The 25258-nt window shown below is 54.6% G+C and overlaps 1 protein-coding gene and 1 long non-coding RNA gene across 7 annotated transcripts; both read right to left on the bottom strand.

The window, feature by feature from the left end:
- Positions 1-282: 282 nt before the first annotated feature.
- SLC16A5 (solute carrier family 16 member 5) lies at positions 283-15137 on the bottom strand. 6 transcript variants are annotated; one of them, XM_045985459.1, is made up of 7 exons: positions 14994-15137; positions 13747-13931; positions 10982-11158; positions 10494-10728; positions 7442-7585; positions 3103-3912; positions 283-1841 (listed from the first exon to the last, which is right to left on the bottom strand). In XM_045985459.1, exons 4-7 carry the CDS (start codon positions 10690-10692, stop codon positions 1591-1593), a joined length of 1404 nt encoding a protein of 467 aa, XP_045841415.1. In that variant the 5' UTR covers positions 10693-10728; positions 10982-11158; positions 13747-13931; positions 14994-15137; the 3' UTR covers positions 283-1590. The 6 variants fall into 6 exon arrangements, with proteins under 6 accessions (XP_045841415.1, XP_045841417.1, XP_045841414.1 ...); XM_045985461.1 differs by having other exon boundaries at positions 10982-11175; positions 14687-15082; XM_045985458.1 differs by having other exon boundaries at positions 14687-15082.
- An 888-nt stretch (positions 15138-16025) lies between these two features.
- LOC123929776 lies at positions 16026-22055 on the bottom strand. Its single transcript, XR_006815962.1, has 3 exons — positions 21922-22055; positions 17187-17395; positions 16026-16163 (listed from the first exon to the last, which is right to left on the bottom strand). It is a non-coding gene; the product is annotated as an uncharacterized LOC123929776 (long non-coding RNA).
- Positions 22056-25258: the final 3203 nt, after the last annotated feature.

Genomic DNA, 25258 nt, shown 5'->3' with positions numbered 1-25258 from the left:
GAATCAGACTTCTCAAACAAGAGACTCTGATTTATCCAGACCAGTCGCCTCCTTTTTTAAGGCCCAGAGATGGTGAACAATTGCCCAAAGTCACACAGCAGATTGTGGCGGAGCCAAAACATGACTGAAGTCAGGTCTACCCCAGCTCAGAGCCTTTCGCTTCACCGCTGCACTACTTTCTTTGACCATGAGGGGGCACTCATAGCAGGGTTCTGGAGAAGACAGTACTTCCCCAAGGATGCTTACTCACGCCAGCTGGACAGAAGGCAGGCTGGAGTCAGGTCATGCAAATAAAATTTTATTTTCCTGATAAGGCTTTCTTGTTGGAGCCTGGTTGAGCCTGAGTCAACAAACAAGGCCTTGGGTCACAGCAGCGCCTGCTGAGCAGGGAGAACTAAACGGGGAAGGAAGGGTGTACTCAAGGCCTGTTTTCCAGCTTCATTAGTTCACGGGGTTTATAACCTGCTGCAGGAACGTTTTTGTCTGTTATTCAAACAAACTCTGTGTTTCCATTACCTCAGGTGGTACCCTGCTGGGACAAGCTTGGGCTGATGACAGCCAGGCCCCCAAGTGATGACCTTAGGAACCCTGCCGGCAGAAGAGTGTGTGTGTGGGGAGCACTGACTTCCGCGCCACAGGCAGAAGCCCCCTGGGGAGTGGAGGTGGGCTGGCAGCTGGCCCAGCCAGCTACTTACCCTGGGGTGGGCACCTCTGACACAGCAGGGAGAGGAGGGCAGGAGAGGGAGAGAAGGCTTCTGTTGCAAAAGCAGCTCCATTTTCCCAGAGGTCTCCTAGCAATAGGAGACCTGCCTAGGAATCCTTCTGCTCCCCTGCTCACTCAAATGTCAGGCTTTCCCCCACGCCAGCATGCAGCTTTATGACCAAGATACCAGGCAGGGGCACAGGAGGGAGGGAGACCTTAGAGCAGGCACTGCTGAGTGCAGGAGACCCCTCAGACTTCAGTGATTCTAGGACCCAAGCCAAGGGGTCCCCTCCAGTCCTCTGCTCAAACACCAGGTTGGGTCCTCTCCCCAACCGTTAATCTGTCCGTGTCCTGGGTCCATGCCAACCCCTCAGCCTGGCTGTCCACCGCTGCCGGTCCCAGCTCATTCTCTCAGGGCGTTCTTCTTCCCAAGGTTCCAGTCAGCATGAGGCCCAACAACCTGTGCCAGGGCCCTTGGGAAGAAAGGGGGCAGAGAGCCTTGGAGGACAGGTGAACTCTCTGGAACTGTCTGGAGGCCGAAGAAGGACAAAGAGATCACATCGGAGACATCCAGGCTAGACTGGAGGGTCCAGTGTGTCAAGTGGCAGCAACAGTACCGGGCAGCCCCCTGGGCCGATCCGGCTGTGAAAGACCCAAGCAGGGTTTAGACTTACTTTCCTAGGCTCCAGGTATGCTGGTGCCCCAGAGAAAAAGTCGGGAGGACCTGCTCCTGGATCTGCTGGTTGGAAGGAGCTCTGAGTCGTTGGAGGCCAGCCTCCTAGTGGGCTTCTGGCTTTGGGCTTCCTGGGCAGCCCCTCACCCCAGCCCCTGGCAGTTGGACATCACATTCCTGGGCTGCGGTAGTGGTCACTCATGGACCTCAGGGCTCAGACGCTGGTCACGTACATGACCTCGGTGTACAGCTGCTTCTTGGAACCACATGAGTCCTCCACCATGAGGCCCTGCTCTGAGGGCACCTCCGTGATGGCTCCTTCTGCCTCGGCGTGCTTGCCTGGCCTCTCCTTCTTCTGCAGGGCACAGAAGCTGCCACCCATGAAGAGGGCAGCTGATATAAGGAAGAAGCTTGACATGTAGAAAACGTAGCTAAAGTTGTTGTCGGTGGTGTCCAGGAGGAGCCCTGGGGGACAGAGAACAAGTTAGGCCGCTGTCCAGGGCTGCCAGGCCTCCCTCCCACTACCTTGTGTGCTCTCTGAGAACAGAGATTTTATTTCAGGCTCTGCTGTATCCCCAGGACGAGCCACTGTGACTGGCACATAGAAGACACTCAATAAAGATTTGTTGACTCAAAGGAGAACAGGAACACTAAGCCTGCTCTCCAGGGGGCAAGAAGAACCATTGGGCCAGAAGGGAACCTCATGGCATGTCTCCCTTACCCTTGGTGGCAGGGAGTCAAGCACACAAGAGCCAGTAGTCCGGGATACCTGCTCAGCTACACCTGGGCCCTCCCACACCTCCTCCTGGGTAACCGTCTCCACTTGTTGGTTTCATCAGCTCCCTTGGAAACTGACTGGGAAGGCGACTTCCAATGACACACTTGGGAAGAGTCCCCCTTGTCATCAGAGGACGCCGCCATCGCTGACTGCCCTCCAGCCTCAAGGGCTTCACACAGCTTCCGTTACTTTGAATGTCACATTCTTGGCTGCCTGGCAAGTCTGCCCATGGGGGTCTCTGCTTCCACACCTGTTTGTTTCCTTCCTGGCACAAATCACCACGCTGAGCACAAACCTGTGTCTGGATTAATCCCTGACTCTCCCACCAGAAGGGAAGCCCTGAGAGGTGGGGACTGGGCCTCTGTCCCCACTCAGCCAGAACCCCCAGTGGCTGGAACAGGCGAACCAGTCGTTAAGGCAGGTGTTCCTGTCTGCCTTTTGGAGATGACACTGTAGCTCAGAGAGGGAAAATGACTTGCCTGGGTCCCACAGGCAGGAAGTGGGACAGCCAGGATGTTAATCACAGCAAACACGCACATGGTTTTCTGCTCTGTGCCAGGCTCTCTGCTAAGCTCTTTGCTATATAATTGCGGTCCTCACAACAAGTCTATGCGCTAGATCATATTAACTTCCCTACTTTGCTGATAAGAAAACAGAGGGACAGAGAAGATGAAGAACTCAGGAAAGTCTGGTACCAAAAAAAAAAAAAAAAAAAATCCTTATTTTTAACTATTCGTGCCCTGGGTGCTAGCTGGGGAAGAGGCTGCAACTTGGAAAATCACAGACGCTTGGAAAACCACAGATTCCAAGTCTCTCGCCCTGGAGATGCTGGATGGCACCCAGATCTGTTCAAACTGTTCTCCTTTGCCCCACCGCCAGGTTCTGTCCGCCCAGGCCACGCCCACGCACGCCCAGGCCACACCCACATCTGCCCCAGGGGGGCCTCACCAGCCAGGGGCGGGGAGATGAGGATGGGGACACTCTCCAGGACAGTGAAGAGGCCCAGGGCGCTAGAGAACCGGTCCATGGGGACGATGTCCATGAGGACCTGGAAGATGAGGGCTCCGATGCAGCTCATGGACACGCTGTACAGCAAGCAGTAGCCCACCAACACCCGGAAGTCTGCCGACGCGGCGCACACCAGGTTGGTGAGGCCATTGAGCAGGGCTGCCAGGCTGAACAGGTACTTCCGGTGGCCCGCGAAGTCCCGCCGGCCCGCCACCAGCCCAGCCATGGGCCGCAGGAAGATGTTGCTAAAGCCAATGATGGAGATCAGCAGGGCCGCCCTGTGTTCGTCCACTCCGTGCCACATGGCGTAGGGCACCAGGAAGATGTGCGGCAGCGGGAAGCCCAGGATCATCCACAAGACGCCCAGCGTGTACACTCGGTAGCCCGCGTTGTGCCGCAGGATATCAAAGGCCAGGTGGCGCTGGATGGCCCGACCACACGCTGCCAGGCAGCCGGGAGCAGGTGTCTTGGAAGGTGGAGGGGGCGCTTCTGTGGTCTCAGGGGCCACGCTGGTGGCCACGGGCCTCAGGATGGCCCCACAGACGCAGCAGTGGAGAAAAACGCCGCCGAAGACAAGGAAGGTGCCCCTCCAGCCCAGGTCCTCCAGGAGGTAGCGGGAGAGCAGTGGCCAGAGCGTGATGCCCAGGGAGACGCCCACCGAAGCCAGAGCGTTGGCCAGAGCCCGGTGGTGGTGGAAATAGAAGCCCAGCACGGTGATGCTCGACTGGAAGCTGAAGCACATGCCCAGGCCTGTGGCGAGAGGGAGGAGACCAGCTGGAGGGCATTCTGAGCCTCCCGCCCGCACCCAGAGGGGCCGTGGGGTCCTGCTCCACGTCTGCCCTCCTTCTGTTCTAGCCCAGACCCACTTCCAGGTCCCCAGGGATTGAGGATGGAAACAGTCTGCCTTGCCACCTCCTTAGAAACATCAGCTCCGCCCTCCCAAGGCTGCCAGGGGCACACCTGTTGCCCTTTGCACAGCACCAGGCTGATCCTTAAAAACCTAAACTGGGGGCGGGAGCGCCTGGGTGGCTCAGTCAGTTAAGCATCCCCTTTCAGCTCGGGTCATGATCTTGGGGTCCTGGGATGGAGCCCCACGTCGGGCTCCCTGCTGAGTGGGGAGCCTACTTTCCTCTCTCCATGTCCTCCGCCCCTCCCCCTGCTTGTGCTCACTCGCTCGCTCTCAAATAAAGAAATAAAATCTTTAAATAAATAAATAAGTAAATAAAATAAAAACCTAAATTGGCGTAAGACTCTTCCCTGCTTAACACCTTTCAAAGACGTCCCATTACACCTGGGAAAAAATGCCACAGTAGTGGCCGTGCCCTGGAAGGCTCTGCACGGTCTGGCCCCTGGTCATCACTTGGGTGCCATCTCAAGCCATTCTCCCTGTCACTCACCATGACTGAACCACATCAGCTTCTTTCTCTTCCTCCGGACACCAAGCTGCCCCCCCACTGCGGGACATTTGCAGTTGCTGTTCCCACCGCCTGAAATATGCTTCCCCTAGACTTTTCTCTCCTGGCTCAGCTCAGAAGCTGCACCCCCACCTTCTCTATGCTGCCCGAACAGCTGAACATGTTGCGAGAGAAAGCTCATGGCCGCACCATGACCACGAGCCTCTGGTGGGCTCTCAGGCCACCTGTGATGCCACTATCAATTTTCTCTCCATCCCTCCTGGATGACCACCAGTCCTTCTCTATGCACCTCCCCCAGTCCCCCCAGCTGACCACTTGCCTTCTGTCTGTGACATTGGACTGTCTGTCCCTGCTGCCAGCCAAGGTCAACCCGCTACTTATGCCCTTCATCTTGTCCACTCAAGGTATATCCCTCCAGCAATTTTTCTCCTGCACCACCCACTTTCTCCTCTTGGCCAGATCATTCTCCTTCGTTGTTATTCCTCCCGTTAAAAACAAAGCAAAGGGTGCCTGGGTGGCTCAGTTGGTTAATCATCTGACTTTGGCTCTGGTCATGATTTCGGGGTCCTGGGATCAAGCGCAGAGGCTGGGCTCCCTGCTCAGTGGGGAGTCTGCTTGTCCGTCTCCATCTCCCTCTGCCTCTTCCCCCCACCTTGTGTTCTCTCTCTCTCTCTCACATAAATAAATAAAATCTTTTTAAAAAAGCAAAACAAAAGCAAACAAAAAAAGAAAACAGCAACCCGGCCCCGGCTTGTCCCACTCCCTTCTCAGTACCTGCTCCCGGTAGCCCCAAGGGTCTGCGGGCCGGGGTGATGCCAAAAAGGAGGCAGAGGGGGAGCAGATGTGCAGGTGGGAGGGTCTTGGGGGTTCGTTCTCTCTGCTACGATCTCGGGAGGAGGAAGAGGAGCCTACAAGGAGAGGCCCAGGAGCAATGGTGTCCAAAGAGGAACAGGCAGTACAAAATATCAACCAGGAAAATTCAGGAAAGGATGAAAAGGAGCAAGGTGCTAATAGAGGAGAGCCCTTGGCCTTCTGTTTGGAAGCTGGTGAATGTCGTGTGCCTCCGCAGGCAGTTGCATTCTGCAGTGTAGGTGCGACGTGCGCCAGAGGCTTGGAAAGCTACGGGCAAGGGAGGGAGGAGGTCAGGCAGTGGACGGAAAAGCAGTCCTGGCGCGATCTGCGGGCAGTTAGCACCGACCCTCCTCACCGTGACCGGATGAGGAGTTTGGCCTGATGCCTTAAGTCCTGATGTTCTCCCTCAAGGTCAGAGGAAGACGTACCTACATTCTAAACTTGTTTACAATGGACTTTTCCCATAAACCGTTTGGTGTTACATGTTTTCTTTTGGGTCCCCTGTTACTGCCTCTTAACTGAATGTGGGTGGGGGTTTTGTATGTTTGTTTTCACTTTATTTTATTTTATTATTTTTTAAAAAGATTTTTTCTTTATTTATTTGACAGAGAGAGAGAGAGAGATCACAAGTAGGCAGTGAGGCAGGCAGAGGGAGAGGGGGAAGCAGGCTCCCCGCTGAGCAGAGAGCCCGATGCGAGGCTCGATCCCTGGACCCTGAGATCATGACCTGAGCTGAAGGCAGAGGCTTATTAACGCACTAAGCCACCCCGGTGCCCTGTTTTTATTTTAAGTGGGCTCGTCTCCTAATATGGGGCTTGAACTCATGACCCAGAGATCAGGAGTCACATGTTCTACTGACTGAGCCAGCCAGCTGCCTTTGAATGTTGTATTTTGACTCAGTCTGTAAGATTCTGTCACCCGGGGAGTTTTCCCCTATTGCATGGAATGATGCTCATAATATTTTGTGAAGTTAATAAAGCAGTTAAAAATAAAAAAGCAAAAAACCAAAACAATTAAAAAAAAAACCAAAACCCTCTCTTGATTCCACAGCCTCTTCTGGGTACTGGCCTGTTTCTCCATCCCCTTCATTGACATTTCCCGGAAATACTGTTTATCTCCACTGTCTCCAACTCCTGTCTTTCTCTTTGCTCTTGAACCTGCTGCAATCAGACTTTCCGCCTCACCTTTGGTCCAGACTCCCTCTTATCCAGGTCAGCAACCTCCATGTTGCCAAATCCAAAGACTGAGGCTGGTCCCCCTCCATCTGACCCACCAGCAGCCTGACACAGCCCTCACTCTCTCCTCACCTTCTCAAGAAACCTCACTCTCCTGGGCCTCCTCCTGCCTGTGTCCCTCCTTCCCACCAATGGCTGGATACTGCAGGTCCCAGTCCTCAGGTCCCCTAAGCTCCCACCTCTTGTTCCCTCAGTGACAGCAGAACGATACCTCCTCTCAATACTAGAACGCCAGCCCTGTCGTGAGCAGCCGAGGGCCTATCCTTGAATGGACGCTTCCACATCTGAGTTTCCCAACCGCCCACCAACCTGCTCCTCCCCTCGGTTCCCCATTGTAGTTAAAAGCTACTCCATCCTTCCAGTGGTTTGGGCAAAACCCTTGGCATCACCCTTCTTGGCTCCTGGAACCTTGGGTCATCCTTGACTCTTCTTCCCTGGACCTCCCACGCAGTCCTGAACCTGACCATCCTTCACCACCTCCATCGTGCCGCCATGGTCAAAGGTAGGCCACCTCCCGTCTGGGTTATGATGCTCATACCTGTCTCCTGCTCTTAGTCCCCGCCCACTGCACATACGTTGAACACAGCAGCCGGAGGGCTTTACAAACACCAGTTGGATGACGTCACTTACCCCACCGCCCGAATCTCTCAGATGGCTTCCCATCTCACTACTCAGCCATCAGGCACTATTCCCCATCCAGCCTCCACCCTACTTTTGCTCTTTACCTGGCACTTTTTGGTAGGCACCCAGAAATTCTCGAAATGGGAAAACAGTCACCTGTGATGAATCCTGCTGTGAGGTAGAGCTGGCTAAGGGTGCGGCAGAAGGAGCCTGCTACCATGCCCAGGCTGGCCAGTGCGCCCCCCAGCATCACCGTCACTCGGCAGCCAAAGTGTTCCACCAGGATGCTGCATAGGGGTCCTGTGGGGAGGAAGCAGGGAGGGGCAGGGGTGAGGAGGCAGCCAAGCAGGTGGCAGCTGAATGAGGACAGGAGGGAGGGAGAGAGAGAGGGCTTGGGAAGGGGTTCCAGCAAGAACTAGCCACGTGGCTGGAAGGGCACAGCCCTGGGGCCTATACGCCTCGATTCTGATCGCCACCCGGCCCCAGGCTGGCTATGGGCTGGGGCAAACCCAGGCCCTCTCTGTGCCTCCCCTTCAGGAGGTCACACTGGATGACATCTGACCACCTGTGAGTGGAGGTCCTGCAAGTGCTTGGTTTAACCCCTAACAAGGATCCCCAGAGCTGCAGACTGAGGACCTTCGCTGCGCTGACCTGAGGCTGAGTCCATGCGAGTAAAATAGGCCTGGCGCGTGACCTGGGTAGATGCCCCTTGCTGGGGGTTTTTCTCGGTGGGAGAGGGTCCCAGGTTATCAAAACGATGGCGAGTGCCTACAGCCCCCGCCTGCTTCCTGTTCTCAAGAGGACTGGCCACAGCCCTCCCACTAGCCTCCAACCTGTCTAGGGTGGGCAGCCTGGGGTGCGGGACCACTCACTCCACACCCCCTTGCCCTGGCCTCGGGAGAGAACTGGGTGGGGTGCTTTCTCCCCTCCCCCATCACTTCTAGCCAACACAAATTCTTGCACCCAGATGTTTGGCCCCGTGGAGAGGGGCCTGTTCTCCACCACCCCACCCCCACCTTGAGCTGCCTTCTCACCAGCCCAGACCCAGAGCGGAAAGGAGCCAGTCCTGGCTGGCTGCTTTTCCATACCCCACAGGGCCCCATTCACCAGGTGCCCTGCCCCCAAGTACACACAATGGAATTTCTACAGTTACTCTCCCAGAGAACTGCCAAAGGAAGAGGGAGGGAGGGAGGGAGCGCGAGCTCCTGAGCGCATGCCCAGTGTGTGTATGTGCTTGGGGTGGAGAGGGGATGTGTGCATGTGAGCCAGTATGAGTCTGGGAGTGACCCAGGAAGTCGGCAGCCCGCACTCAGAGATAACCAAGCAGAGGCAGCCACAGAGGGAGAGGCAAGACTGCAGCGAACATGACCACTGCCCCACACATCGTCCGTCTTCCCCACCCCAAACTCTGGTCTGACTCTGGAGAGGCGACACTGGGCAAAGCCCCGAGTCATGGCACCGGGTGTAGAGGTTGGGACCTGGGCCAGCTTACCCCAGCCAGCAGGGGCACTGGGAGGCAGGGTGTTTCCTCGACTGGGCAGTGCTTCCGCCCTGAACTCACTCTGCAACCCTGAACGTGCCTTGTACTTTGTGCTTGCTTGCTTTCTTCATCTCTAAGATGTGCGGGGGCCGGGGGTGCTTGGGATCGGGGATAATTTCAAGTGTAAAATGTCTCTGGGGATGCCTGGGTGGCACAGTTGGTTAAGCGTCTGCCTTCGGCCCAGGTCATGATGCCAGGGTCCTGGGATCAAGTCCCGCATCAGGTTCCCTGCTCCGTGGGCAAGTCTGCTTCTCCCTCTGCCTGCCACTCCCCCTGTTTGAACTCTCTCTCCCTCTGACCAGTAAATAAATAAAATCTTAAAAAAAAAAATTCCTCTGCTACTCTGAGTGAGCGTGGGCTAGAGGTGTGTATGTGAGACGGACAGACATACAGATGGGAATCCCAGGCCGACTGAGGTGTTGGCAGGCGTGCTAGGGGGTGGGGAGTCTAATTGGGAGTCGGGGTCCCCACTGGATGCCTGTTTCCCAGGCCCTGGCATGGATTCCTTTCTGGCTGCATGGAACGAACTGCCTGAGATTCCCACTTCTGCCCCAACCTTGCAGGTATAAAGGTCATGGGGTCTGGCCTAGTCCAGGCCTCACCCAGGGCCAAGTCCAGGCCCCGCAAGGTTCAGCGGTCATCTCAGAGAGGCCATCTCTCCCAGTCTGACCTCCCTCCCAATTAGAGGGAAGGACCTGGAAAAACAAGCAGGCTGCTCCTGCCGGGCGGGGCCGGAGGGAGTGGCAGGAGGCAGGAGGTGCGCAGGGAGGGGGAGTCGCCGAGCCAAGGAAAGCACATGGGGAGAGCCCGGTGGGCCAGGAGATCTTGCTCCTGCTGCCCAGGGCCTCCTGCCCCATCCCCCATCCCAGCTTGTAGGTCACTGTCTTCGGAGTCTCCCTGAAGAGCTCTCAGGAGTCACGGGCAGGCCCCTGAGGCCAAGTTTACTGCAGGGAGTCTCCCAAGCAACCCAGGCCTTCCCCCTTCACTGAGGTCAGGATGAGAAGGTCACATTCTTGAAGGAGCCAAGCAGGAAATGGGCAGGGGCGGGGGGAGGGGGGCGCTGCCTTCACTTGAACCTCCCCAGCCCTTGCAATACCCCTTCTGCTTCCTGGGGAGAGATGGGGCTCTTGCCCTGCCCCCCATCTTGCCCCTTGTGTTTTCCTCAAGCCCCCCTTCCCATCCTGAAGCCCACGCCAAGGTTCTCCAAATACTAGCTGCTGGTAACTCATGGGATTCTCCCTATGATCCCAGGTAGGAGGTGGTAGGGTGTTGGGTGTTACCTCCATATTGCAGAAGAAGAAACCAAGGTTCAGAGAGATTACCCAAGCAGCAATTCCTCAAGTCTGAGCTAAGCGCCTGGCACTCCCATAATCTGCCCTGATCTCTCTTGGCCTCCAGCCACTGCGAGGACTGGCTGTGCGCCTTGGGAGCCTCCATACCCTCTCCCCATCCCCAGCCCAGCCCAGACCTGCTCAGCCCAGTTCTGCAGAATTCCAGGGGGAGAGGGCTGGCCCTGCTGAAATCAGGTGACATTTTAGGAATTTACCCCATGAGACAAAGCCTGTGGCCTCAGAGAAAGTGAGCTCCGGGAGGCCAGGGAGACTGTGGCTTCCTCTTCACCCTGTGCTCTTTCTCAGCCCTCCCTCTGCCCCTCCCCAGGCTGCTCACCCCCAGCGTGGAGCATGGCTGTCAGGATGGAGGGGAACCATGAGGTCTCACTGTTGCTGGCCTGGAACTCATGCTGTAGTTCAGTGAAGAAGATGCCAGTGCATGTGGGGAAGCCCAGAGTGAGGCCCTGGGTCACCAGGGAGGCCAGCAGCACCACCCAGGCCCAGCAGCCCTCCGCACGCTCCAGGACCTGGGGCATCCTTTGCCGTTACCACGTTACCACTGCCTGGGCCACCTGCGGAGGGGACAGAATGCAGCTGCCAACCCCAGTTCACCTGCCACTTGCCCTGGGTGGCTGAAACCATCCCTTCCTTTGCCCCAGCACCACATAGCACAGAGAGCACCGCCCCCTGGGAGGTGGCCAGAGGCAAACGTGTTGGCCTTGGCCTTTCCTTTTACCCACTTCCCAGAGCCAGCCTGGCAGGAGGCGCAGGCAGGTGAGCCACCAGTGGGACGAGGCAGGTGGGAGGAATTCTTTCTAGACTTACAACATCCGGTGGGCAGTCAGTAGACAGCACTTCCTGGCCCGGCCTTGGGGCCCCTCCTGTACACAGCAAGCGCTCAATAACAGCTTGTAGAACGAAACAGATCTCTAGAGCCGGCGACGTCCCAATTCCCCGGCAGGTACGCACAGCTGCGTTTTCAAACATTCATAAGCAGGCTTCCTGCACACAAACACAGACTGTCGCAAAGCCGCCTTGAGAGCAGCGTCCGCTGTCAGGGCTGCTGAGACGGCCTAGGTGAGTAAGTGGGTGCTGGGCGTCGTCCGTACACAGAATAGCTTTCCAAGGGTGCCACACAGGGTCCTGGGATGGAGTCCCGCATCTGGCTCTCTGCTCAGCAGGGAGCCTGCTTCCCCCTCCCCCTCTGCCCACCTCTCAGCCTACTTTTGATTTCTCTCTCTCTCTCTCTGTCAAATAGATAAATAAAGTCTTTAAAAAAAAAAAGGGCACAGGTCTCATCCGAAGGCCCTCTGATATTCCTCCTTCCACAGGGAGCTCGTGGTAGAGTCAAGTTCTACAGCGATGCTCAGTAATGACCTACCACCTGTCAGGGCTTCTCTGAGCAACACTCCCCCCAGCACACACACACACAGAGTCACACATGGGCATATACCAAGATACACACTCACAAAGACACACACACAAACACATTGCATAGACAGAGACACATAGAACCACACAGGTACATAGACTTACAGGCAGACACACACTTACACAGACACACATAAACAGAAAAGTCTAGAGACACACAGACATACAAAGTCACGTACGTAGGCCTGCCCAGACATACACAGAGACACACACATGCACAGATACACACCTATGTGGACACATGCAGACAAGCCCAGAGACAAACAAATGCAAACAGACACACACTACACAGACATACAGACACACACACATGCACAGGGTTACACACGCAGACACACCCCTCCCCCCATCTTTGGCTCAGTCCTTTCTCAGTTTTTCGCCCCATCCAGGCTGCTCCCCCACCCCGTCACAGAAGCTGCCACAACCAGGCCTCAAAGCCCCAAGGCCCTTCCCCAGATGCGGAGCCCTTACCTAGTCCCCTCTGTCCCTGCTCTCCACCTGTCCCCTGGTCCCCCGTGGCCCTCAGACCTCACCTGTACTCAGGGCTTAGGGCTCTGGTAGCCTTTGCCTCAGTGAAGGCAGTGGATCCCTTGAGCTACAGTTCCCACAGCCTCCCTCCTTCTAGCCCCAGGTCCTGGGAAGATCCATGGAAACCTATGGATCTACCAGAAATATGCAACCCCATCCTCATGCCACGCCCTGTACTCCACACTTTCCCCGCCCCCCTCCACCAGACCCAGGAACTTTAAAACAGCACCTACAAGGGATCCACCCCAAACCGCCTCCTTCTGACGCTCCCATCTCTTCTCTGGGCACCAAGCCTTCTTTCTCCCCAGAGGACCCCCAGGAGCCCTGCCAAGCTGAGCAGCCCATTGGACAGAGTGCAATGAGCGTGGGCGCGCACGTGCCTCTGTGTGTGTGTGTGTGTGTGTGTGTGTGTGTGTGTGCTGCAAGCAGGTCCTGCCATCCTGGCTCTGGCTTGTGATACTGGCCGCAGGGATCCCTCAGCCCTGACTCTCCTGGCCGGGTTCCAGGCTCAGGCAGAACTCCCATACGGTTCCCTTCAAGGATTTCTGTTCCCGCAGCAAACGGAAAGGTCACCAGTGCAACCCGATCCTTTCTGTGTTGGCCTACATGTCCCCTCACAACCTCTCCAGAGCTGGGCCCTCAGTCTTCCCCGACCTGCCACTTTGCCCTCTTCCTCCCAGAAGGGCGACCCGCCTTCCTCCACTGCCTTCGCTTCCTCCTGCTCTTCCCGTCACAGCTGCCCTACCCTTGTCCCTTCCCAAGCCCTGGGACCCTGCTGGTTTCCCTTCAGAGCAGCATACAGTCCCTGGACCCAGAGGTGGCAGGGAGGAGGTGGACGACAGAGGAGACACAGGCCCAGCTCCCCTCACCCTGCTTTCCCCAGCTCTGGTCCCTTCTCGTTCCTGCTTGTTCTGCCCCTTTAGAGAGAGGCGTCTACCACCTGCCCCCCCTCCCCCGCCCCATCAGAGGCATCTTTAGTGCCCTTCTCAGCAGCCCACTTCTCCAGGAAGCCTTCTGGGGACTTTGTTCAAGATTCTGACCTTCACTCCACACCCACCTTCTGTCTGGATCTTTCAGAGCAGCTGACTTTTCCCAGCCTCTCCTTCCTCCAGGCCTCCCAGGAGAGTCAGAGCCCAGGAAACCTGGAGCACCTCTGTGCTCCCTTTGCACACTGAGAGGACCCCTGGCCTCCCTCTGGGGGTTCCCCTGAAGACTCTGCCTTCTACCGGGGGGGGGGGGGCCCTCCCAGACCCCAAGCGACTCCTATATCACAAACAGCTTTCTTGTCTGGTGGGCACTCCAGCCCTTTCCACCAGCAAGTTCCTCATGAACTAGTCTGCCGAGGTTCCAAAATCCTAACCAGAGAGAAGCCTGTCGGTCCTTCAAGACTCAGCCCTGACAGTATTCCTGGGACGCTCCCCTGACCCCTACTCCAGGCTAGACCAGGCCCTCTTCCTCTATTTCTTTCTTTCAATGTACTTTTCACACCACATTGGAATGGATCATTCTCTTGTTTATCATTGTTGTCCCTCCCCCTACCACACACCAGCCCCTACTCTGTGAACAGGGACCTCTTCACACATCCCTACCAGGCCTTGGGCGAGCACAAAAGATAATTTAATGGGACCCACCTGTGTTCCCCAGGGGGCAGGCAAGACCAGGACCAAGGGTGACCTGGCTTCCTGGTGGGCAGATCCATTCCAGAAGACTCAAGCAGAGCAGAGACGAGATGGGGCTCAGGGCTCTGGCTCCAATGCTCCCCCAGAAGGGAAGTGGTCTTTCCTTTGCTCTGGGCACCAGGAATCATGGTCGCTGCCTGGTACGTTGTGACAAGGAAGGAAATGCAGCTGGAGACACCTGGCCCGCACTTCCAGGGACCGGAAGCCCTCCACCGGAGCTGCCCACCTCAGCCCGCAGGGACCCTGGCCCAGAGTCTGAGTGACTCCCTTCAGGCCCAAGTGGCAGGAAGCTGTGGGCAGGGCACGAGACCAGAAGCATTTCTTGCCCTTCAAACACTGCAGGCATCGCTTGGTCTGTGTTTGGGGCCTCCGCAGAGCCCTCAGCAGGGCGTCAGAATCCCTTCTCTGCCCCTCTAAGCTTGCAGGCATGGTCAGGGGAGGGCGTGAATGCTCTCACGCGGGGTTTTGGTGTGCTGAGTGGAAGGGATGCCCCTCTCCCACCGTGAGAGGCAAACGAGGCACCACCGGCTCCAGGGCAGGCCCAGAGGACCTGAACCCCCTTCTCCTTTCCCAGACCCCATATCAGGCAGGGCCCAGGGTCCAGGGTGGCAGTGGCAGGAGGGCTGCCAGAACCAGCTTGAGGTTGGGACCGACAAGCCCTCAAACCCCTACACTTGGCAGGGGCTGAGGAAGGAACAGGGTGTTCCAGAACTCCGCAAGCTGGGACAAGTCACCCTCCTCCTTTCTCTGTCTCCAAACTTGCCCCCACATTCCCGCAGGGGCCGTCTGACCTCGGCCTGGAAAGGGGGATGGGATAGGCAACAGGGACCTCAGGACCCGTTCCCAGCTTGGCCCCGTGTCCCTGCCGTCCCGGGTCATTCCGCTTTCCCACCTTCCCCAAGACGGATCTTCCCTGGGTGGGGCTTCTGGGACGTCCTGGCGGCGCCCGCGTGGGGATTTCAGGCCAGGCCTCGCGTGGTGCCAGTGCCTCCCCCACTCAGGCGTGGGGGTCCCCAGCCATCGCAGCTGGGGCAGCTCAGGAATGGGACAAGACTTTCCTGGATCCTCAACCCAGAGCCCGTCCCAGGCGGGAAGTGGCCCGGGAGGTCGCCGGAGAGGCGGGTCCGCCACGGCGCGGACGGGGACCCCGGCGAGAGGGCGCCTGGCGGACAGTGGGGAGGCCCGGGGAGCCCGCTCACCGGCTCGCGCCGCCCGGCCGTGGGGCGGCTCCACTCCCGCCGAGCGCGACTTCCTGCGGCCTCGCGGGCGAGCGATGGACGCGGCAGGACGCCGCGGGTCGGCCGAGAGCCGCGCCCTCGGGGGGCGGGCCGCAGGCCGCCGGGGGGCGGGCCCACCTCCGCGACGCCGGCGGGGTGGGGGGGGACGGGCAGTCCTGGCCCCCGGGTGGGAGGTGTGGCGGGCGGGGCCAGGGCCTGCACCCCTCCTCTCAGCCGGGTCCAGGGGTCCGAGCGGCGGGCCGCCGGGCTGCAGACGCCGGCTCGGCGGAAACATTTGCATGTCATTAGCATATCATTTCTCCTGCTCCCTCCGAGTGCTAGGGCTCCCGGAGCGGGAGGGAGAAAGCGTGCGATTAAGGGGCTCTACCTCCCCGCGGAGTCGGGTGGGAGGCCACGGTGGAGGACCCGTTCTTTGTCGGCTTTAGCCCCCCAGTGGTCCTTCCACTGAAGGCTGGAGCTTGAGGGCCACACCCAGAAGAACTCTGGCATCTGGGGCGGCCCAGGCGCGCCAAGAGGGTTACCTCTCACACCGTGGGGGCGGGTCAGAGGACGCCCACCACCTTCGCAGGCGCCGCTCAGACCTGCAGGCCCTCTTCCATCTTCTCCACCTAGCCAGCCCTTAAAATGCATTATTTAAAGCTTTTTCAGTTACTGCAAAGTTATGGTCATGGAGACAGTGTGGTGCTGGGGTGTCTGCTGGCTTGGTCGGAAGAGCATGAGACTTTTGATCTGGGGGTTGGGGTTCAAGCTCCAGGTTGGGTGTGGAGATTACAAAAAATAAATAAACTTTAAAAAGGGCAGTGTGGTACTGGCATAAGGATAAACTTATAGATCAAATGGAAAAGAATTCAGAATAAGTCCTTGTATTTCTTTCTTTCTTTCTTTCTTTTAAGATCTTTATTTAACAGAGAGAGAGATCTCATAGGCGGAGAGGCAGGCAGAGAGAGGAGGAAGCAGGCTTCCCGCTGAGTAGAGAGCCCAATGCAGGGCTCGATTCCTGGGATCATGACGTGAGCCAAAGGCTGAGGCTTTAACCCACTGAGCCATCCAGGTGCCCCATCAGCTGGGGTCTTGATCTCAGAGTTGTGAGTTCAAGTGTTGCTTTGTGTTCCGTCCTGGATGAAGAGTGTGCTTAAAAAAAAAAAAAAAAGAAGAAGAAGAAGAAGAAGAAGAAAAGAAAAAAGAAAAAAGATGTTCAACATCATTAGATATCAAGGAAATGCAAATCAAAATCACAATGAGATACCACTTCACACCCAGTAGGATGGCTTAAGTCCTGGGTGAATTATGTTGGAGATATTTACATTAGTTGTAAGGTACATCTTAGGCATAAGCCATCTCCATGACTATGTCTCATTTCTTGCCAATGGTCTCCGCGCTGGGGTTGTCCCTTACACAAAGGGACATTCGCCTTAGCCTGAGTTTCCATGGATACAACCATTGCAAGGAGGGAATGGGACCCATTAAAGTGCATCCATGGTCCTCTAGGGATGGTCTCAGGCCTGTATGGGGGACAGAAGGGATCCTACTCCAGGGTCTGCACCATCTCGGCAAAACCCTCCCCCACTTCAGCCTGGCTCAGTCCTGTGAGTGGCAGTCCCTGCTCCTGGGTACTCAGAACAGACTGAATGCAGCCGTATACCCCATCCCTGGGTACTCTGGCAGGATCCAGGGACTTAGTACCCAGGAACTTCCAAGAAGCTCCCACCCTCTTTTTTCCAGGATCTCACTGTTCTCTGGGGAGCTCCACGTTTAACTTTGACCTCTGCTTCATCAAGATAAAACTGATAGAGCTGTGGGAACACTCCCTCCGCCTTCCTGGACCCTGAGTGCTTCTCAAGGGGGCAGTTCCCAGCAGGCTGGAGCATGGTCATCGAGGCCTCAGAGCTCCAAGTCAGGGTCTGGCAGAGACATTCTCTATGGCCTTCCCCAGCCTTCTTCTCTGACTCTGTCCCCTAAGTGCTGGTCTAAGGGCACGCCTAGCGTCCTGTCCCATTTCGTGAGGGCCTATGGACAGCTGTCACTATGGGTGAGTGGCTAGGGACACAGAGTTGGAAGGTCACCATCCTACAGATAAAGGAACTGGGGCATCTGTGCAAAGAGAGAGGGAGAACATAAATCTTCAGGAATTCGTAGTAAGTAATTCGTTCTTACTTGCACAATCACCATACATCAGGACAGATATCAGCCACCACCACTTTCTGTTGCTGGTTGGCCAGATCCTCTGAGATCTCTGGATGTGTGTGGTTGTTCCCTTTCCCTGGAACACTGTCTCGGGGAGCCTTGTCTTCATCCGATTGGCTCCTGGTTGGTCTTCAGGTGTCTACGTTGTAGCCCCTTCCTCCAAGAAGGCCTCTCAGACCCTATAGGTTGAGGCATTAATTCCTCTGAGTGCTGCATTGTCTCCCACTAAGCTCCTCGAGGTTTATGAGCTTTCTTGCTGCATGATTAGTCCTTCCCCAGCACTTAGCACAGTGCGTAATGCAGGATTATAATAACTACAAGAAGGCTCGACACGTAGGGAGTGCTGTCCAGGTCTTGGCTCACTGACTGAAATGGATGAACTATTGCCCATCTAAGTAATGCCCCCATCCCTGAGTCTTAGCACCCTAAGTCCACAGTCTGGGATTCTTTTTTTTTAATATTTAATTAATTTATTTATGGGGCGCCTGGGTGGCTCAGTGGGTTGAGCCTCTGCCTTCGGCTCAGGTCATGATCTCAGGGTCCTGGGATCGAGCCCCACATCGGGCTCTCTGCTCAGCAGAGAGCCTGCTCCCTCCCCTCTCTCTGCCTGCACCTCTGCCTGCTTGTGATCTCTCTGTCAAATAAATAAATAAAATCTTTTAAAAAAAACCTTGCTTTTAATTAATTAATTTATTTGACAGAGAGAGAGAGATCACAAGTAGGCAGAGAGGCAGGCAGAAAGAGAGAGAGGAGGAAGCAGGCTCCCCGCTGATCAGAGAGCCTGATGCAGAACTCTATCCCAGGACCCTGAGATCATGACCTGAGCTGAAGGCAGAGGCTTAACCCACTGAGCCACCCAGGTGCCCCCACAGTCTGGGAGTCTTTAAAAATATTTTAACTATTGGGGCACCTGGGAACGAGCCTCCCGTCGGGCTCTCTGCTCAGCGGGGAGCCTGCTTCTCCCTCTCTCTCTGCCTGCCTCTCTGCCTACTTGTGATCTCTCTCTCTCTCTGTCAAATAAATAAATAAAACTTAAAAAAAATATATTTTAAGTACTTAAAAGTTCAAGGATGGGATCCTGGTCGGTCTGCCCCTCTCCCTGGCTCTTGGCCTCTGGCTGTGACCCTGTGCTTTCCCTGGCTTTGTCCTTGCTGGGACCATGGGGGCAATCCGTCTGGGCTGTCCTGGACGCTACTGGTGGCTGGACTCCTCTATGCCTTCTTGTTTACAGTCCTTTTCCCTCTCCACCAGCACTGGCACGGCTTCTCCATTCGTTCTCTTCTTCACTTTTCTGCCTGTTTGCCCTGCTCTGCCCAGGGCGTGTGGCAGCTTGTCGGCTAGCCGCAGAGGTCTGTCTAGCTGGCCATTTGCCCAAAGACCCCGTGAATTCAGATCTGATGGGCATGGCCGGTCCTGAAGCTGGCCATAGATGATGGCAGTGATGTCGGGCACCCGCTGTTCTACCCTCCCCTCTGCCCAGCCCCCACCTCCCGGGGTCCTGCTCTCTCCCACTCAGGAGCAACATGTTGCCTTATGCTGGGGCTGGGGCTGGGAAATAGAACAAGAGAAACCACAGGGTAACCTCATACCCCCTGATTTGGGATCGTCCCTATGCTTAGTCCTGGCCTGAGTTCAGGGGCAATGGTCATAAGTCAGGCAGGCAGTCACTTCTGGAACTATGGCCTGGACACAGCGCTCTCTCCAAATAACCACCTTGCTCTCTCCTAGCCTGGGAGGGGGCTGTTGGAAGGGGGCTCCCTTGGTTCTGGGGTCACTCTTTCATCTTGTGTCCCTAATTCCTTCTCCTGATTCCTCCTTCCTGCCTCTTACTCAGACTCTCTCCTCCAGCCTGGACCCCCTCTCTCCAGAGCCCCAGGCCCCTCTCCTTGTGATTTTCTGTCACCCCAACTCAGCCTGTCATCTTCCTTTTCAGACTGGGCCCCACCTCTGTTCTCTGAAGTGGTCCCGGCTTCCTTCCCTCCCCTTCGCCTCCATCGTCACATCCAGCAGAGACTCATTAATTCCACCGACTTCTCTTTCCCGTCTTGCTCGTCTGTCTTACCTGGCTGGGGCCACATCAGACCTACGCAGCGCAGACCCTGAACGTCAACAGGACCTCTCTACTCAGCCTTCCTGCCTGGACTGCCAGATTCATCTTCCCAAATCACCCACCTTTTCAGGGGCTGTACCGAAAAAAACCTTCCCTGGCATTGGGTTCCCGGACCACTCTGCCCACACCTGGGCAGGGCTCTGGACACACACCGATTTCCCAACCCCTCCAGCCCACGTGCTGAGAGCTCACCCGTTGCACTCACCTCTTCATCTGCCCAGCCGCACGCACATTCCTGCCCTCCCTTACTTCCTCTGCTCATGCCCTCACTCCACCTCCAAGACCTTCTCTCTCACTCCCACTCAGCCTCGATCAGGCAAACTGGATCGTGCCATTCCCTGAAGGACTTCCCTCCACGGTGCCCAGGGCATGGAAGAACCAAGGTCAGGTTTCTGCCGGCGGCCTAGTCCCCTGCTGGTCCCTTCCCTTCCTTTGCTCCGGTCCTGACCGACGTTTGATCCTGCCCCTGTTTTCACACCCGCGCTAGCCCACTACCCTGGAAAGTCCCACTGTTTATTAGGACACCTCTTCTAGAGAGTTATCCATGGTGGTCCCTGATGTCTCAGCTTCCAGAGCCAGGACCACCTCGGGGATGACCAGCTTTGGTATCTCCAGCGTCTGGCAGAGCACCCAACACATAGCCTTCGACAGGGGCTGTCTTGGCTTCCTGGGGCTTCCACAAAGGAAAGGACCTCAGACGGGGGGCTAAGACAACAGAAACGTATCCTCTCACAGTTCTAAAGGCCGGAAGTCTGAGATCAAGGTGTGGGCAGGGTTGGTTCTCCCTGGAGCTCTGAGGGAGAATCCATTGCAACCTGTCTCCTGGCTTCTGGGGGCTGCTGGCGCTCCTTGGCTTGTGGTGGGATCATCCCGATTTCTCCCTCCATCTTCTCTTTGTGTCTGGGTATCTCTGGGACTCTGTTTTCTTATAAAGACACTTTATTGGTCATTGGATTAGGGCCCACCCTACTCCAATATAACTTCATCTTAACTAATTATGTCTACAAAGACCCTGTTTCCAAATCAGGTCACATTTTGAGGTTCCAGGTGGACATGAGTTTTGGGGGGCACTATTCAACCCGGTACGTTTGCCCAAGATGCATTTGTGGCCTGATGGAGTCACCCATCCTCAGGGTGCAGCCCCAGGCACCCCTCCTCTGAGACATCTTCCCTGGGGCTCCTGGCCTGCCCCCATCTGCACTGAGTCTCCTTCCCTTGGAAACCGTGGGGGTTTTAGCATTTCTCGATAAGTCTAAAATTCCTGCTGGGTGTAAATCTACCCAGAGGAATTCTGAATCATCACATATATAGGCTGTTGTGCAAGATTGGAGTTTAAATGAGCTCCTGTCTCTCCTACAATGAAACAAAACCAAAGGTCTATCCTCCGTCCATTCATATTCCCCTCCAGCTGCTGCTCCAGCCCCCTCTACGGCCCAACTGGATATGAGAGGTGTCCCCACTCCCTGGGTGTGCTTCCAGAACTCCCCTCCTTCCTCTGTCCTCAAAAGCTGAACTTCTACCCCTTCTGGTCATTCCTGGGTCATCACATCCAAAGGACATGTTTTGTCCTCACCTAAAGCCTCTGACCCCACTGACCCCTCCCTCCTTGAAATTCGTTCTTTCCTTGGCTTGCAGGACATCGTTCCTGCCTGGGTTTCCTGCCGCTTCTCTTGCCGCTCTTGCTGTTTACCCTTGACCTTTGTGGGATTTTTAAAAATTTTATTTATTTATTTGAGAGAGAGAGAGACAGAAAGAGCAAGAGAGGGGGAGCGTCAGAGGGAGAAACAGACCTCCCACTGAGCAGGGAGCCCTATGTGGGACTCAATCCCAGGACCGCAGGATTATGACCTGAGCGGAAGTCGCTTAATTTACTGAGCCACCCAAGCGCCCTACTCTTGACCTTTGAACAGCAGAGTTCCACAGACTCTGACCTTCACCCTGTCCTCTTTTGCTCCACTCCTGTGGCTCCATCCACCACCTGTTTACTGATGCGCCTGCGTTCCAGATATCAAACCTGCCACCCTCTCTTGTGGGCCTCAAAGGCACCCAAACCCAACATCAACCAGTCCTCGCTGTGGATGCTGTCCTCCACTGCCCCTCCCCCACACCCCAGCCAAACCGGGTCTTTCTTCTGGAATCTGTTTCAGTAAATGGCAGTACCAGCACCCCATTACCTTCCTTGACCTTCCATGACCTTTGGTCTCTCTCATGTCCCATATCTAATCCATAACCAAGTCCTGCTCACTTTACTTGCTAGTATTTCTCTCTTCTAGCCGCCTACCCTCATCTCCACCATCACCACCCCTGGACCATTGTTGTCCATCTGAGACCTCAAATTCCTGTTCAATACTATAGCTGCGCTGATATTTCTACAAAGTAAGTCTGATCTTGCCTGATTGCCCACCCTGCTTAAGACTCTTACGGGGGCTTTCTAGGACTTGCAGGATGAAGATAAGCTCCTGGTATGGTCACAAGACCCTCAAAGCCTGGCCCTTGCTCACCCTTTCAGCCCCAAATCTCTCTTCCTCACTCACTGCCCTCCAGCCACACCAGCCTTCTCTGCTTGCTGTGTGCGCCCAGCTGCAGGGGTCTTACCTCTCCTGGCCCCCTTGCATGGAGGACTGTCCTGATCCCTTTTGCCTGGAAACTTCTATTTTTTCACATCATGGCTCAAACATCACCTCCTTCAGGAAGACATCCCTTATTTCCCTGGTGAGGCTGGTTTTCATGGTTATTTCTCAGCACATCTACCTCTCCTCTTTGCCCTTTGCACTATTGTGCATTTATGTTGATTTAGATCAGGAGCTGGCACACTTTATCTGTCAAGGGCCAAATGGTAGATATTTAAGGTTTTGCAAGACAGCCTCTGTTGCAACTCTGCCATTGTGAGCAAAAGCAGCTATACACAATATGTAAACAAACGAGCATGGCTGTGTTCCAATAAAACTTTATTTATGGACACTGAAATCTGAACACTGTGTAACTTTGAGGTGTTACAAAATATTCTTCTTTTGATTTACTTTCCCTACTAAAAAATGGAAGAACCTGGGGACGCCTAGGTGGCTCAGTTGGTTGTGCATCTGCCTTCAGCTCAGTTCGTGAACCCAGGGTCCTGGGATCTCGTCCCCCACTGGGCTCCCTGCTCAGCTGGGAGCCTGCCTCTCCCTCTGCCTGCTGCTCTCCGTGCTTGTGTACTCTCACTCTCTCTTTCTGACAAATGAATAAACAAAATTTTTTAAAAATATAAGAACCTTGGGGCGCCTGGGTGGCTCAGTCTTTAAGCATCTGCCTTTGGCTCAGATCATGATCCCCAGGTCCTGGGATCAAGCCCCTCATCAGGCTCCCTGCTCAGTGGGAGGTCTGCTTCTTCTTCTCCGCGCCCCCCCCCCCCCGGCTTGTGTTCCCTCTGTTGCTGGTCTCTCTCTGTCAAATAAAGAAAATCTTAAAAGAAAAAAAAAAAGTAAGAACCATTCTTGGCTTGCAGGCTATACAGCAAAGGGTAATGGGCTACAGGTCACAGTTTGCTGATACTTAGTGTGGGATGGTTCCTTGGCCATCTCTTCCCTTGAAGAGTGTGTGGCTAGATACATTCACCCCTTGTGACTGATCTGAGGGTCTCTCCTCCCCCACTCCCTGCGCTGCACCGGGGTTGGGGACTCAGTCTATCTTGATTCCCACCGCAGCCCACATGGGGAGCCCGGTGCCTAGCCCACAGAGCCACTCAGAGGACATTTGTGGAACACTGGAGCAAACTGGGCAGAAATCTAACCACGGGTGTCCTCTCCCAACTACGCGTGAAGTGCAAAAGCACTAAGGCACACGCCCTCCAGGCAGGAAGAATCTAGTTGTAAACGACGAGGAGTCAGTGTCGAGAAACACTTGGCAGGGAACCAAAAGCCTTTTAAAGGGCACCCCTGGGCTTCTGACAGTTTGATTATTATTTATTTTGGCAAGGGTGAGCAGCTCAATGAATGTTGTTTAACTTTTCCTTTGAAGTATCTGGGCACATACATATTCTACTAACAACAGGGCTGTTTGGGGATGGGGATTGTGAGCCCCGCAGGATGTTTGACATCGCTGATGCCTACCCCTGGTCCAGCTACTCAGTTCAGATACACGACATGCCCATCTAGGGTGTGGGGAGTGAAGCACTTGCCAGGAGCGCAAAATTTATGGGATGCCAAGAAAATTCAGTAATCAAGGCAAATAGTTTAATGCAATAATTCTGGAAAACCAGATCAACAAACTACGGCCAATGGAGTCACCTGGTTTCATGAATAAAATGTCATCGGAATCAGGGTCAGGCTTAGTCTGAGGGGTTACAAAGCAAGTAGTGTAAGTGCTGGCTCAGATCTGCGCTTTATGTACTATTTTGATATTCTGCCCGCCATGGATTTTTGCATTAGTTTTGATTTTGTAAAATATTTTTTTTATTTTTAATTTTTTTTTTTTTTTATTTTACACAGAGAGAGGGATCACAAGTAGGCAGAGGGGCAGACAGAGAGAGAGAGAGGGGAAAGCAGGCTTCCCGCCGAGCAGAGAGCCCGATGCGGGGCTCGATCCCAGGACCCCGAAGGCAGAGGCTTAACCACTGAGCCACCCAGGCGCCCTGATTTTGTAAAATATTGCATTAAAACATTTATCTTGATTGCTGAGACTTTTGGAGCCCTTTTTAATGCTGCAATCTTTTTTAATTGTTAACATATCATGTATTATTTGTTTCACGGGTACAGATCTATGATTCCTCAGTGTTACACAATACACAGCGCTCACTGCAACACACCCTCCCCAGTGTCCATCCCCCAGGCATCCCATCCCTCCACTCCAGCAACCCTCAGTTTGTTTCCTGAGATTAAGAGTGTTATACTTTGCTTTCCTCTTTGGTTTCATCTTGGTTCATTTTTAACCTCTCTTCCTCTATGTTCCTCTGCCTTGTGTGTCTCAAATTCCACAGATGAGTGAGATCATATGATAATTGTTTTTCCTGATTGACTTATTTTGCTCTAGTTCCATCCATGTCATTGCAAATGGCAAGACTTAATTTTTTGATGGCTCCATAATATTTCATTGTATATATATACCACATCTTTATTCATTTATCTGCCAATGGACATCTGGGCTCTTTCCATAGTTTGGCTATCATGGACATTGTTGCTATAAACATTGGGGTGCCCATGCCCCTTCAGATCACTACATTTGTATCTTTGGGGTAAATACCTAATAGTGCAATTGCTGGGTCGTAGGGTAGCTCAACTTCTTGAGGAATCTCCATGCTGTTTTCCAGAGTGGTTGCACCAGCTTGCATTCCCACCAACAGTGTAAGAGGGTTCCCCTTTCTCTGCATCCTCACCAACATCCGTCATTTCCTAACTTGTTAATTTTAGCCATTCTGACTGGTGTGAGATGGTATCTCTTTGTGGTTTTGATTTGTATTTCCCTGAAGCCAAGTGATGTGGAGCACTTTTTCATGCGTCTGTTGGCCATCTGGGTGTCTTCTCTGCAGAAATGTCTGTCCATGTCTTCTGCCTATTTCTTAGTTGGATTATTTCTTCCTTGGCTGTTGAATGTGTAAGTTCTTCATAGATTTTGGATACTAGCCCTTTATCTGATATGTCATTTGCAAATACCTTCTCCCATTCTGTTGGTTATCTTTTGGTTTTGTTGACTATTTCTTTTGTTGTGTAAAAGGTTTTTATCTTGATGAAGTTCCAATAGTTCATTTTTGCCTTTGCTGCCCTTGCTTCCCTTGCCTTTGGCGATGTGTCTAGGTAGAAGTTACTGCGGCTGAGGTCACAGAGGGTGCTGTCTGTGTTCTACTCAAGGATTTTGATGGACCGCTATCTCACATTCAGGTCTTTCATCATTTTGAGTCTATTACTGTGTGTGGTGTAAGAAAATGGTCCAATTTCATTCTTCTGCATGTGGCTGTCCA

Source organism: Meles meles, chromosome 18 (assembly GCF_922984935.1).
Source record: "Meles meles chromosome 18, mMelMel3.1 paternal haplotype, whole genome shotgun sequence".
NCBI lineage: Eukaryota > Metazoa > Chordata > Mammalia > Carnivora > Mustelidae > Meles > Meles meles.
Note: the sequence above shows the minus strand (reverse complement) of the source record. Positions and strands in the feature narration are given on the sequence as shown.